Below are 15,404 nucleotides of genomic sequence, written 5' to 3' on the forward strand. Positions count from 1 at the left end.
TCCGGCACTGCACCCAGAAGGTCACAGCTCAAGTACACCAGCCAGTCAGACGTGATGAGGATTTCTGGCTTTCATGCTAAATGAAGTAAATGCTTTCTGAGTGAAAAGAAACCTGCTTGTCTCCTCTCTAATACAAGAGCAGAATGATTGAAGCTGGAGACCATCAGCCCCTCAAGCCTGCCCCACTATTCAGTATCAATGCTGGCCTTAAATCCTCTTCTGTGCCAGGTCCCCACCACCACCAATTCCACATTCCTCCAACTACTTAGCCACAGGCGTCACGGGTGGTGTAGTACAGTACGGGTGACCCTGGTTCAATTCCCACCACTGCCTGCAAGGGGGTTGTATGTCGTCGTCCCCCGCCCCAGACCGCTTGGATTTCCTCCAGGGGCTCTGGTTTCCTCCCACAGCCCAAAAATGTAGCTGTTGATAGATTAATCGGTCATTGTAAGTTTTCCCCTGATTAGGCTAGGATTAAATTGGGAGGGCCTGCTCCATGCTGTATCTCAATAACTGAATACATAAAATATACACACGTTTTATACTTAATAATCCACCCTCCCCCAGGGTTGCAGATAGAGCTTTCCAGTGATTTGCTGCCTTCTCAGAGAAATTTTAATCCTCTTCCAATTACTTAAAATCTAGAGCAACACAAGAAGCTGGATGAACTGGGTCTCGAACGGATTGTTCATTTTCCTCCGCAGACGCTGCCTGACCCATTGAGTTCCTCCAGCACACTGTGTTGTTCCTCAGACTCCATTCTTTCGTGATTTTATTTTACAAAACCACCGGGTTTTTTTTGTACCCTTCTTCCTCTTAACTACTCTGTTTAGGTCCTTCATAATAATAAACACGTCAATTAAGCCTCCCCTCCACTTCCCAAGAAAGCCCCAGCCCTCGCCCAATATTCTGGTGAATCTCCAAAGACAGATCAACTGGTTACTGACATATTCCCGCTGTTGCTCCGGAATAGACTGTGTGCAAACTAGTTGTTGCAGTGTCTATATTACACTGGCGGATACATGAGAAGTGCCTCATTCACCATACAATCCTTCACGGTGACAAAGCCATGACCGAAACCCGTCCTTTTCGTTCCTGGCAGACCTGCAGTTCTTCCACTTCGGTCATTTTCGACATTCACTCGGCTATCCTCGGATAATGAAATGTTGGCGGCGGCGGAGAGACGCTCGGTCATTTCCGTCGGATCTCGGAGCGGAGCGTTCGGCAGTTTCCGTCGGAACTCGGATGTCCCCGCCTGCTTTCCAGACGGGCTTTATGTCTGCCTCGACGGCGGGGCGGGCGAGGGAAGGGAAGCGGCGCGCCACTGCGCATGCGTGGTCGCCATCTTGCTCAGCTTTCCAGTGACAGAAACTGTGAGTGGGAAAATAATAGAAACGGGGAGCCCGCGAGTCGCAGCCTGTCCTTAGCAACCCCGAGAACGGGCGGCACCTCTCCCTCCCTCCCTCCGCAACCAGTTCCCATCACAGCCACAGTTAGTTTTGAATGATGCAGTGAAAAGGTCAGCACCACCCCCTCGCTGCCAGCGGCCGGACCTGGGCCTGCGGTGCTGCAGCTGCCGCCGAATCAGCGCCGGGCAAGCGAGAGGGTGGAGGGGTGAGAGTGAGGGTGTTCCGCTTGTGTTACCTGTGATTGAAAGGCCGGTGGCCGTACTCCTCACTCCACCCGCGCAACCCGGCACCACCATCTTCCTTCCCACCCCGCCTCTCCTCCCCCAGCGGCCCGTTTAAATGAGCCGGCGGCAGGAGAGGTGGAGGAGGCGTCTCCTTTGAGTTGCGAAGGAGGGGGGAGGAGGGCTTAGCAGACGCCGGCCGGCCGCCCGCCCGCCCGGAAGGTGGGTCAGACTCAGCTGAAAGCCGCGGGCTCCCCGCTTGGAGCGGGCTGGTTTGCCGCAGTCGGCCGGGCTGGTAGGAGGGGGGAAGTTTGGTGGTGATAGTGTGCGAGTCAGGGGAGGGAGGGAGGGAGGGAAGGGGTTTTTTTCCTTTTTTAATTTTAAATGCGATGATGCAGCAGTCGGAGAGCACGGCGGACAGGAAGATGGCGCAGCCGCTCTACCCTCGGCGGAGCAGCAGCGCGGCCGGTGCCGCCGCCTCCTCCCCGGCCACGCTCGGAGGCCTGATGGGTGCCGCAGCCGGGCGCCCGCACCCGGACGAGATGTCGCCGGGTAACCTGCGCTCCGCCGCCGTTGTGCCGGGCTCCGGTCCCGGTGGCGGGCCCAACCCCGGGTCGGTGCCGCCTCCGCCGCAGAGCCTCAGCCTCCATCCTACCCCTGCACCTCCGGGGCCGGTGTCTGTGGCCGGGGCCCAGATTAAGAAGAAGAGTGGCTTTCAAATTACCAGCGTGACTCCGGCACAGAATAACGCTGGCTCCAACAACAGCATCGCCGAGGACACCGAGAGCTACGACGACATGGACGAGTCTCACACCGAGGATCTGTCTTCCTCCGAGATCCTGGATGTCTCCAGGGCCACCGACTACGAGCCTGAGCGTAGCTCCTCGGAAGAAACTTTAAACAACGTCGGGGATGCGGAGACCCCCGGCGCCTTGTCTCCTAATCAGCCTCGCCTGCCTCAGCATCAGACGACTTTGTATAATGGCAGCATCCACGGTCTCCATCCACACCACCTACATCACCCTCATCCGCTACACCACCACCATCACCACCACCACCTACACCCAGCGATGGTGCCAGGGTCCGGGTTGGTTGGTGCCACTGCTGCAACCGCTCCTTCGGCAGGAGGAATAACACCTTTTGCAAACGTTGCTACTAGTGCTGAGAAAAATACCATCAGTGCATCCATTCCTGGATTGGTGAACAGCTCAGTTGGCCCTTCTGCACCGCTGACGTCCAATATCGCCCCAGCTAATGGAAACACCAGGAGTGTAACTGGAGTGAGTAATGTAAACATCAGTGTTGGTGGGACTAGTGGCAGTGTCAATGCTAATACTGTTGGGGGTACTACCAGTGTTGTTGGGGCTACTAGTACTGCAGCTTCCACAAGTGCTACAGGAGCTCAGGTGGCCACTGGAAGCCAGCAGCCTGCAATTGGCAGCTCTAGATTCAGAGTTGTGAAACTGGATTCCAGCACTGAACCGTTCAAGAAGGGCCGGTGGGTCTGCACGGAGTTTTATGACAAGGATAATGCTGCAGTTCTGGTCGAAAGCATGTCGATAAACAGGACGGTGGAGAATGTAAAGCAAGTGGCGGCTGATGCAAATCTGGAACGGGAAAGCACAAGTGGAGGGAGTTCGGTGAGCAGTACTTTGAGTGCAATAGGTTACTATGTTGAGAATGCCGGCAATGGAGAACCGGCTCTGGCATCTGGACCTCAGCAACAGGCCTTTCAAGCATTGTGCAGCCAGCAGCTTGACCTCAGTGGCAGTGGTCCTTTGCCTCAAAGTGCTTCTCAGCCGCAGCTCGCGCAAATTCAGTTGCATTCACAAGATGTTATGCATTCACAGCAGAAGACGAGTACACCTCTTTCTGGTAGAGCAAGTGTCAGTAATGTTCCACAAGCCCCAATTCCACAGCAGTTAGCATACCCTCAGCAGCAACCTTCACAGACCTTGCCAGCTGTCGGCCAGCCTCAGCAACTGCCATATGCTCAGCCACAGCCAGCTTCGCAAATATCGACACAGCATGTTATGTCATCAAATGCAAGTGCTGGCATTACAGAATACGTGCAGCATTCTCAAATGCAGCCTCCTGCACAAGCTATGCAGCAGAGCAGCAGTGGAGCTGGATCAGCAGCACTGCCTGGCCAAGCACAACCTGTATTAGCACAAGTGCAGTCTGGACTGCCACCAAGTCAACCTGTGGGACATGTTTCAGCAATGATGCCACCTGCTGGTTCTGCCAACGGACAACTGGTAACAGGTCAACAGGGGAGTACAATGTCATTGTTACAACAGTCTGTTTCTCCATCTATAAACCAGTCAGCACAGATTGGCTTACAAGCAACTGCTCCTCCACCTTCCTCGGCACAGCAAATTGTACAGCCTTTGCAAGGTGGAATGGTACAGCAGCCAGGCAGTGTGCCAGGGCTTGTGCAGCAAGTACCTACAGCGCCACAGAAACAACAGTTATTAACACAACCTCAAAGTCAAGGAGTTGAGATTATTATTCAAAGTGTGAACAACCAACAGATAACTGGAATAAGTTCTACACCATCTACTGTTACTGCCAACCTGCCCAGTATTGGATCTAATGTGTCCACCAGTATACCTACTGCATCTGTAAGTGCTGTTCCACAACAAACCACCACTCAGACTTCTGTGCAGAATGGCAACCAGCCATCCAATCCAACAAATGTGAGCCTCTCTATGGTACCAGGAGGGCTGCAGAAATTGGCACCAGTCTCGGCCCAGTACCAATCTGCAGGCCAGTCATTGTTGAAAGCAGTGGAAGATTCTGGCCCTCCTGCAGACCATTCAGTGCTTAACGTACATCAGGTAGCGATCGGAGAAACCGTGTTGAGTGCAGCCAATGCTCTGGTCCAGGAAATCGCCAGCAGTGCTAACCTACCGGCCTCTGCGTCACTTCTTCCCTTAAAGACATTGCCACTGTCCATGCAACCTGTGGATGGTGAAGACGAGAGGTAAGAGTAGGTTTTGGCACAACTACTTATGAATTCTTTAAGAAAATAATGTATGCTCTTTATTATATGTATGTGCACCTGCTGAGACTTGTGATGTGTTAGTTTTGTGCTTTTCGTTTGAATAGTAGCTACACTTCACATGCTCTGATGTGTTTTTACCCTGAGTTCAGTGTTTTCCCACCTGTTTTCTTCAGAGGTATTTAAACTACTCATTGTACACTGATATTAACTAATTTCAACTTGCCCAAAGGAAGATGATGGCCTTATCACTTATTTAGTAATTTTGAAGGACAGCTTTGTTTTTAATCTGTAGTTTGTGAAGCTCTTTAAGTATTCATTAGTTATGAAATTGAGATTTAAAGAGGAAAGGTTTGCTTTGCAGATACAATACTTATAAAAATAGATCGGGTCATTTGACCCATGTAGAATATGAGCTGAACACTGAATCACCCAGTGTTTGGCCTGCCTGTCCTATATTTCTGTTGAACAGTGTAAAGATATAGCACTCTAATCAGGGGGCTTGGTTCTTCCTTCCTTTTCATTGATGATTGGCATGGAGCTGTTGTTAAACTGGTGCCTTGTGCCAGAGTTTGTACAAATGCTTAACAGATGGTTGATGGATTCGGATAAAAAGATGGCTGTCAATGATAGTGTGATCTCAAAGCCCCTGCAATACAAGTGTAACTTTTTTTTTCTCCTTGTGTTTTAATAAATTACCAGTTTCTGTTCTTTCTCCATCTCTTTTTTTTAAAAAAAAAGCCTGTTTTGTTTTTTAAATTAAGGAAAATTTCAGCTGAATTAGAATTTAAAATGCAATGTTTAATGCAATTTTTGGAGACTAGTACAATTTTGAGTCAAAGCAGACATGAATTTAATTGCATGTAGAATATTTTCATTTGAAATGCAAATTTTCTTAGAAAATATGTGCAAGAAATAGCATATTCTGTTTATGTGGGGACTCAAGGTTTTATTGTGAAATTGTAAATTGACTTTCATTACAAGGATGCACTTGTAAATCAACATGTCTTTTCATTAGCTTCTATTCTGTGGACCGTGGAATCAAGGAAAGATTATCTCCAATTAAACAATGAATTTTTACATTTTAACTGTTCTCTGGTGTTATTGGCAGGAGCATCATCCATTTCCAATTTTTATTGAGATATTATTCCTGGAAAGATGCAGCTGCATTTGTGATGCTTTTCAGTTAAACTTTGGAAATTATAGAAAGCAGTTGGTTGTTGCAGAAATTTGCACCAACATAAATTGTATCCCACAAGAGTCTACAGTTTGAGGTTTTTTTTACAGTAAGTTTTCAGATTTAGCATACGTTAGCTCTGCCTTACATTTAATAATGGAAGCCCTTTTTAATGGTCTGCTGCTGTGATGTAATATGTCAAGTTAATATATTTCAACAATGTAAGACTATTCTAATGGTTAAGAAATTCCAGTTCTCCCATCAGTCTAATATTTCCATGCTTTGATCCTTTGAGCACCAATATGTTAACCTTGCTTTGATTCTGATTTTAGATAATTATCTGAATTTGAACCATTTTCTTCACTGCCTTGATGGTGTTTTTGATACAGAGCTGAGCTTCTGATCACTTTTCCTTTTTACCTGCTTGCTGGTTCTCCATTTCTTCAACTTCACTCTTCCTCTATTTCATCTCCATAAGCCTTCATTGAATGTATATGAAACTATTCCTTGGTCTCTTTCTATTTTGATTCAAAATTGTGTTGAGCTTAACTGTCTATCGTGACTTGCTCCAAGATTGATTCCTGTATCGGAAGAGATTATGTTAGTTTGAATTCAGAAGAATGCGAGACAGTTTATTAAAATATATAACAAAGCTTCAAAAACAGAGGCCAGGGTCTTAAAATTAGTTGGCTTTTCATCCCTGTCCTGAATTCCCGTTTCTAAAGTTGTTGACAAGATAGGAAATGCAGGAGCCATTCTGATGTAACATTGCTTCCCGTGTAGAAATGGAGGTTGTCTAGCTTAACATTCTGCAGTAAATTTTGGCAAAAGTTTTGACCTGCTTTTTGTAAAAAAAAAATCTTACAAGTTTTCCTTCAGCAAAATATTTAAAAATATCATTGATCTTCCGAATGTTCCTGAATAAAAAAAAAAAAAAAAAAAATTTTTGAATGTTTCTACTACGTGTGAATAATTCATTCACTTAGTCTCCCTGTTTCACCAGTCTCACGACTTGCTGGTGAATCTATCAAATCCTAATTTTATTTTACACTGTCTTCAAATGGCGTACCACCTGCCTACAGTGTTCATCAGACCCATTTTTTTCTTGTTGCTAGTACACATTTCTTGAAGTCTTGAGTTCTTGAAATCTCCAGAAAGTGGCTCATTGAGATTCATATTTATTATTTGTAACTTTGGAAAGAGATTGATAATTTGGTCTGAGAGGCTTTTAGAGGATTGATAATCCTTTGGAAAGGCAGAATCTAGCATGATAGGTTGTGTTTGTTTTTGGAAATAGGAGCAAAAAGGATTTTGAGAAGGTGCACTGGCATGTGGGTTTCTGAACTAGTCAGGAGAAAAGATTTCTAGATAAGTAGGGGAAAATTGGAGAATTTGGTGACAATATCAAGGATCTTAAATGCAGATTCCAAATTGGAGCCAACATAGGTTACTGAAGACACAAAGGCAATGGTGAATGTACTTGGTGTGGCTTAGGGTATTTGCACTGGGTTTTGATAAGCTGCTGTTGTGGAAGGGGAGGAAATCGGCTTACAAAAATATTTTGTATTTTGAACTATTGAAAGCATCAAGTCTTATGCAGCCTTTGCTTTCCTCATGGAAATTGAGGGTTTGAAGAAATAAAACCCATGTACTGTATTGAAGGAACATTTCTGTCAGTTCTCTTTATCTATTACAGTCTAGTTTTATGCAAAAGAGTATTTGACCCACCAAGTTTACCCATAGCCCCTCTATTTTTCTAAGCTCCATGTATCCAATGATACTAACTCAAGTGCATGCTCTTCACTTTAATGCAAAAGCTGTTCAAGTTGGAACATTAGAATGAGAAAACCACTTTTCCTTGATTTAAGATGATATGTAAAATATTTATACATCAACATTTGATTTCCAGTTTGCATTCCATCAGATGTGTATTCTATATAGAACAGCAAACATTGGTTGCATTCCTATAATCCTCGTTTCACCGGAAACATCTGAACATGAAATATGTTGTGACCCAATACTTTTCAGCAAGGAGTTCTCAGCTGATTCTCATTTTTCTTTTGAGGGTCGAAATTCTTTGACCCTTTTACAAACCCTGAGAAATGTTGCTGGCATTGTGATTTTTTTCCCTTGTAGTGCCCTGATTAGAAACATAGAAAACCTACAGCACAATACAGGCCCTTTGGCCCACAAAGCTGTGCCGAACATGTCCTTACTACTGTGCTGAACTACCTAGGCTTACCCATAGCCCTCTATTTTTCTAAGCTCCACGTATCCATCCAGGAGTCTCTTAAAAGACCCTATCGTTTCTGCCTCCACCTCTGCCGCCAGCAGCCCATTCCACGCACTCACCACTCTCTGCGTTTATAAAAAAAAACAAACAAACACACAAACAAACAAACTTGCCCCTGACATCTCCTGTGTACCTACTTCTAAGCACCTTAAAACTACGCCCTCTCGTGCTTGCCATTTCAGCCCTGGGAAAAAGCTTCTGACTATCCACACGATCAATGCCTCTTTATTTTATATACCTCTATCAGGTCACCTCTCATCCTCCATTGCTCCAAGGAGAAAAGGCTGAGTTCACTCAACCTATTCTCATAAGGCATGCTCCCCAATCCAGGCAACATCCTTGTAAATCTCCTCTGCACCCTTTCTATGGTTTCCACGTCCTTCCTGTAGTGAGGCAACCAGAATTGAGCACAGTACTCCAAGTGGGGTTTGACCAGGGTCCTATATAGCTGATTGGTATATTTTTAATGTGGTCACTCAGTTAAACTATAAGGGGTTCTGTATGGCTTGTATGTTTGAAATTGTGATTAAAAGTATCCTTCTGTCTGAATTGTAGATGTGTGTACTGGCCCAGCAGGAGGATATTTTGGGCATTTTAATGTAGAACTTCGCTTTATTAGATAGTCAAGTCCTGGAGCATGTTAAAATCCTTTAACTGGAAAGTCACTGACAAGCTTCTCATAGTGATATCTCATTACTGTAGCTTTTAGGACTACAGATCCATTGCATTTCAGTGTAAAATGTTTTTGTATGAATTAAATGTTTGGGGATATAAACAAGTAATGTTGAAAATGTATTAGGTGAGAATGGGGACAACTCAATCAGATTTATTGTCACTGACTTGGATGATGTGAAATTTGTTTTGCAGCATAGGCACAATGACTATTACAAGAATAGTGGGGGGGGGGAGAAAGGGAATAATGAGATGGTGTTCACAGACTGTTTATAAATCTGATAGCGTACGAATAGAAGCTATTTCCGAGAGGTCTTTCGGCTACACAGTTTCATCTCTGATAGTAATGACGAGGGTATATCCTAAATGGTGAAGGTCCTTAATGATGGATACATTAATAACAGCCATAGTTCTGCAGTATGGAGACAGGTCATCTGACACTCTGCAACCATCCCAACCATCAAAGATTTCAGTGTTTTCAGGTTGAGATTAGGAAACATGAAGCTGATGAAGGTACTTACATGGGTAACTAAATATTTGATATTTAGGATCTAAAAGTGGAAGGCACCCTTAAGTGAAGGAATCAAGAGTAGATGGACGAATACAGCTGTCAAGGGGGGTGAAGGGATTTTGCAATGGATATGAAGCCTCAGGTTGAGAACTCATTAATGGCTGGGGGATGATGTCATTGAGTTTAACGGGGTGAGGGTGAGATAACGTGTTTACCAGGATAATTTAAATGGAGAACTATGACTGGGAGCCAATGTAGGTCTGAAAGTGGAGGTTTTCAGTGGATGATATTTTTTCTAGTTCAAGATACTGGTGGTAGGATTTGGAAGTCCTGAAGTTGAGAAAGGGTTGTGTGTAGGAGGCAGATTTATGAAGTATGGAATATCCAAGAGAGGATTTGGTTTGTTGGAAGCTCAGCTTGTGTGTGACAAACAACTTCCAGCAGTTACTAGCTGTGGTGAAGACTAGGATGTGGGTTTGATTTTATACAACAGCTGATGACAACTGTTCCTTGATTGATCTTAGAGTTTAAGAATTGAGGTATGGGGAGGTATTGTAATTGAAATATCTCCTCATTTGGCTAATTTTCAATACAAGCTACATTTGAAGGGTGGAGGGAAGACCTGATTACATTAATCTACGTGGGAGATCTGATGTTATGTTGTGGATTATACTGAACTACAGCATGTCATGGACAGAAGATGTGCCAAAGTTAATTCTTTTGAGAGGCTTTGGAAGTAGCATTGGGTGAAGTGTATTTCATACCTGTACACCGGACTTTATCGATTTAGCCTATCATTTTTCCAGCAGAGTGAAGTAATTAATGCTTTCAAGAATAATTAAGCCAAATTTTAATGGAAAAGATTAGAAATAAATTGAATTGGGATCTGTTGTATGCTGTTTAATACAAGAAACATAAACTCAAAGGAATAAAGTAATTGGAAAGATTAAAGAACTGGTTCACTTATTTAATTGTAGAATAATTTGAATAGACAGTGGGCATTCAGGCTACTATGTCTATGTCCTCTCTATGAAAACTATTTCCATTTGGTTGACAGCACTATTGTCTAAAGCAGAATGGTGCAGGTTCAAGTCCTGCTTTTGAACATGAGGATTGACTTGCACTCTAGTACTGCACTCAGGGAGATGATTGCTGCCTCAGCTGAGCAATAAAGATGCAGAGCCCTATTTTGAAGAAAGGCAGGGGAGTAATTGGTGAAGGAAAAAAGGCAAAGATGGCTAAACTAATGCCTAGACATTATTATGTCTTGTTTTTTGTTTCAGAATTTATTCTCTCCAAATTAGTTATGTTTTCTGCATTACAACTAAAATTAAGTGCTTAATTGGTTGCAGTTCTTTGAGATGTTCAGAGGTTGTGAAGTCAACATAAAACATCCACTTTTCCCCCAAACAGCTGTAACACTTTCCCCTTTGATTTACTTGTACTATTCTCCTTTCAAAATGACTATTGAATCTGCTTCTGCAACCTGTTCAGCCCATACATTCCAACTCGTAATAACTCACAGTTAAAGCATTTCTCCTCTGCAGAATTTAGTTCTTTGGTATGATATGATTCGTAAGTTTTTCGCTATGCTATCAACATCTCAAATCTCTTCCTCACTTCTCTGTGAGGGGAATGTTACAGCTGCAATTCTTCTTCCCTGATAATCTTCCTTTCTTCTTTTTCAAATTTGCTTTCTTTGCAGAGAAATAATAGAATGTATTTAATATGTGCCTGGTTTTGCAGCCAATCTCTTAAAGTGCTCTCTGAATGACATTAGTTCTGCATTCTTTCTCAATTTTTCTGTACATTTTCTCTATATACTTATTAAGTTGGCATGCACAAACTGTGTTGTAATCTTGAATGGATCACATTTAATCTCAATTTTATCCTTCAGTCTAGATGAAGTGTCTCAACCTGAAACATTGGCTGTCATTTCCTTCCAAAAGTGCTGCCTGCCCTGCTGAATTCCTCCCAGTATTGTGTGTGCTGCTCCACATTCCAGTAACTGCTGTCTCTTGTCTCCTCTCATTCTGTCCTTGTTTAACTTCTTCCTTTGAGTATTTTAAGTGTTTATCACCAGAATTGAGCCAAGGCATTGATATTGCTTATTGTTAACTTGCTACCACATTGGCTCAAATCATCACCGGACAGACATCTGCTCTCACACATCAGTTTCCTCCTGTTATAACTGATATATTTGAAGTGCATTATTCAAATGATTTTTTTATTCCTTCCATGAGTTCTATTCTTGTATTAGTTTATAATTAACAGGTTGTGAACTTGATTCTTAAACTGGTAAGCCTCAGTATCAGAGGTTTATATCAAATAGTTATCCCCATAAGCCGTTTGAGTTGTTTGTTTTCGGGCAACTGAATTGGCACTTCAAGCTACACACTCTTGGCTTGTTCTGTTCATCAACACCAGTCCCCAGTACTGCACCAATCCCACGACTTTGATTTTTGTCATTGATCTTCTGAAGGTGTGATTGTCTTCTGTTGTCAGACATCCACCTAATAAAGTTCTTATGGGCCATTTATCATGTTTGAGACTGTTTGATCTTTTTGGCAATGATTTGAAAGTGAACTAGACTTTTGTGATCTTAATGATAGCTTTTTACCCCAAGGTAAGCTACAGACACCATTTGTCCATGTCTATCCCCGTTCAACTTATCCGATGTTTGACAGTTATGTGCTCCTAATTTTTTCTCTGTAAATGAAGTTGTCCATAACGCAATTGTCTATGCCCCAGCCAGTATTACCCTCTTGCTTGCTGACTTGTATTGACTCCTAGTTAAGTAAAGCTTTTACTTTTTTAAAATAAAATCTTTGAAGTTCCTCCATGGCCATGTTCTTCACTAACTTTTCAGTAGTCTCTAGCTTCTACTGCCCTGCAGTATCTGTGCTGATCTAATTTTGTTTTTCTTTGTCTCTGAATTGCTTTACCAGTGGTCTCTACTATTAGCTGCCAAGTCAATAGCCTCTTCTGCTTTTCACCTCTTTACACCTCAAAATGCTTTGACAAGATAAGCATCTGAACAGTTTTTTCAACTGCACTATTATCTTTATTTTTTTGAGAATGCACCTTTGACAATTTTTCTCTGACCATATTATTGAATTACAAGTTGTTTGTGGCCTTAAAAGTTATGTCTTGCAAGCTTGCACATTTGGCTAAGGATGTAGCATTTTTTTTTATTGAAGATATAGCTGTTTTTATTTACCATGAAGATCAAAAATTACTTATTGTTCCAAACTTGGCAATAGCAGAATTGATGATTAAAAAGACACAAATTAGTATTGGGCTAATGATGGCCAATTACTGCAGGCTAAAATCTGATCTTTAATGTGTTAGTTGTGCAGTTAATTGTGGTTTTCATTAATATACTTCCTCTGAGAAATCTTAACTTTTGGTTCCATGGCTTCACATAATTGTTGAGGTACTGAATGCGCAGGTTAGATAAATGTGTTTTTAATGTTGGGTAATCTGATGCCCAGGTTGTTTCTGTTGATGATAAAGCGGCAATAATGTATAAATTGGTTTATTGGTCAAGAGTTTGTGGAGTTGTAGTGAATATTAGTGTATGTGGCTGCTGAAAACTTTGTTTTTTTTCCTTCTGAAAATAAATTGAGACTGGCATTTAGTGTTACTGAATGTTATTTGCAGCAGTGTGACAGGCCTTTCAACTTCATTGGTTCATATGCTTTATTTAACTCTCTTCTCCCCTTCAATACTCCTTTTTCTTTTCAGATTTCTATTAAATACATTAGTGCAATTTGCCTCAATAATTCCATATAGTAGTGAGTTCTGTACTATCGTTTGTAATTAATTTTCTAAATTCAACGTTATGCATTTTTATATTGCATTGATCTGTACTTCTGGTCTCATCTACATTTCTATATCATCTACTGCTACCAAGTGTCACAAATCAGTTCTCAGTGCTTTTCTTCTGCCCTCATTAATCTGCATCACTGATTTTGGTGAATTTGTGTATATGTTCACTCATTTGTATTAGTTATTGAGTGAGGGGTAATTGGTTAGTGTGCTAGGAGAGCTCCCTTTCTCTTTGAATAATCAGAGTTTGTGTATTTTGGTACACACCGAGTTTTGATGTTTATTCCTATCAGTCGCAATGAATGTTTAATTGTTCAAACTTTGAATAGCTACTGCATGTTGTCTGTTTCCCTCTTCAATTTGACCTCCAAGTTCACTACTGTTCACATTGTTATCTACATGTTTTGAACACTGAACTAAAATTGTGCCAGACATTTAAAAGCAATGCATGAATAAAATCCTATTGTAGTCTTTCAAGGAATGGGGCTTTGAGAAGGCTGGGTCAGCAGGAACTTGCAGTCTTTCAGGTGCAGGTACAGGCGGCCCCCCGTTTTTCGAGCGTTCGCTTTACGACAGCTCGCTGTTACAAAAGACCTACATCAGTACCTGTTTTCGCTAGCCAAAGAGGATTTTCGCTTTTACGAAAAAAAGATGCCCGCTTTATACGTGTGTTTACCCCGAGAAAGACTACCATGACCTTATACAGGCAGTTGTTTGTGCATGCGTGTATGTGTGCAGGCGTGTATGTACACATGTGTACGTGCGGATTTTTTTTCTCTCCAAATCGATTTTTGTCTCGCTGTCTTCCCGATTTTGATAAGTGAAACTACACCATACATACAATATTTCTACTTTATATAGGGTGTATATTTATCATATGATTCCTGCTTTTACTATATGTTAGTGTTATTTTAGGTTTTATGTGTTATTTGGTTTGATTTGGTAGGTTATTTTTTGGGTCTGGGAACACTCAAAAATTTTTCCCATATAAATTAATGGTAATTGCTTCTTCGCTTTATGACATTTCGGCTTACAAACGGTCTCATAGGACTGCTCTACCTTCGGATTGCGGGAGAAACCTGTATACCTATAATAAATTGGTTCATTATTATCACATTTTACTGAGCTACTGTGAAAATTGTTTTGCATGTCATCTATATAGATAATTTCATTACATCAGTTCATTGAGATGGTAGAAGGGAAGAGTAATAACAGAATACAGAATAAAGTGTTGGAGAGAGTGCAGTGTAGGAAGACACTAAGGTGAAGTCAAGCATCCACCTTATCGTACAAGAGGTCTGTTCATCAGTCTTGTAACAACTGATAGAAGTTGTCCTTGAACATGGTGATATGTGCTTCAAACGTTTCTGTCTTCTGCCTGATGCAAGGGGGAAAGAAGAGCGAATGACTGGGGTGAAGGGGTCTTTGGTTATATTGGCTGCTTTATCGACGTAGTGAGAAGTATAGGCAGAGTCTGTGGTGTGCTGAGTGTAGTGACGGAGTTCCAGGATTTTGACCTGACGGTAGTGAAGGAATGGTAATATTTCTAAATCAGGATGATGTGTGGTTTGGAGGGCAACTTCCAAGTGGTGGTGTTCTTGTATGTTAGCTGCCATTGTTCTTGGTAGAAATTGTGGGTTTGGAAAGTTGTCTTGGTGTGTTGCAGCAGTGCATGGTGTAAAATGGTACAAACTGCTGCTACTGCGCGTCAGTGGTAGAGTGAGTGAGAGTGAATATGGATGGGATGGGATGGCTATGTCTAATATGCCGCTTGTGTATAAGCTGTGTGTGTGTGTGTGTGTGTGTATATATATATATATAGGAAGAAGTACAGTCGACGTTTTGGGCTGAGTCCTGACAAAGGGTCTCAGATGCTGCCTGGCCTGCTGCGTTCCACCAGCATTTTGTGTGTGTGCGTTGCTTGAATTTCCAGCATCTGCAGATTTCCTCGTATTTGCGCCAATAAAATGCATGATCAGATCTCTTGTGCAGTCTGAACCCATTGCTCCTGTATGTAAGCTGGTAAAGTGGCCAAATCCATGTCCAAAGCTTATGTCCTCTTGTTTGAGGAAAGTCAAAGGAAGCAGTCTGTAAGCATCTACGTGCCAAGCCTGTCAGAATTTAGGATCTTTTGAGATTTTATGATATGTTAAGATGCTCGTGGTCCCTTTTCTCATATTTTGTCCTTGTATTTAATCTATCATGCATGGTGCATTGGAAAACTAATCTTCACAACTTTCTGAGAAGCAGTTTAAGCTCAGGAGATGGTTGTTTCAGGGATATAAC

General features: G+C 42.4%; 1 protein-coding gene across 1 annotated transcript in view; it reads left to right on the forward strand.

Annotated features, from left to right (window-relative positions):
* Positions 1 to 2,004: 2,004 nt before the first annotated feature.
* Positions 2,005 to 15,404, forward strand: part of tsc22d1 (TSC22 domain family, member 1) — a 216,390-nt gene continuing 202,990 nt past the window's right edge. Inside the window, exon 1 of the mRNA XM_073045980.1 lies at positions 2,005 to 4,616. Within this exon, the coding sequence (XP_072902081.1) occupies positions 2,020 to 4,616 (2,597 nt within the window). The 5' untranslated portion in view covers positions 2,005 to 2,019. The remainder of the gene's footprint in view (positions 4,617 to 15,404) is intronic.

This window comes from Hemitrygon akajei, chromosome 5 (genome assembly GCF_048418815.1).
Source record: "Hemitrygon akajei chromosome 5, sHemAka1.3, whole genome shotgun sequence".
Classification (NCBI taxonomy): Eukaryota; Metazoa; Chordata; class Chondrichthyes; order Myliobatiformes; family Dasyatidae; genus Hemitrygon; species Hemitrygon akajei.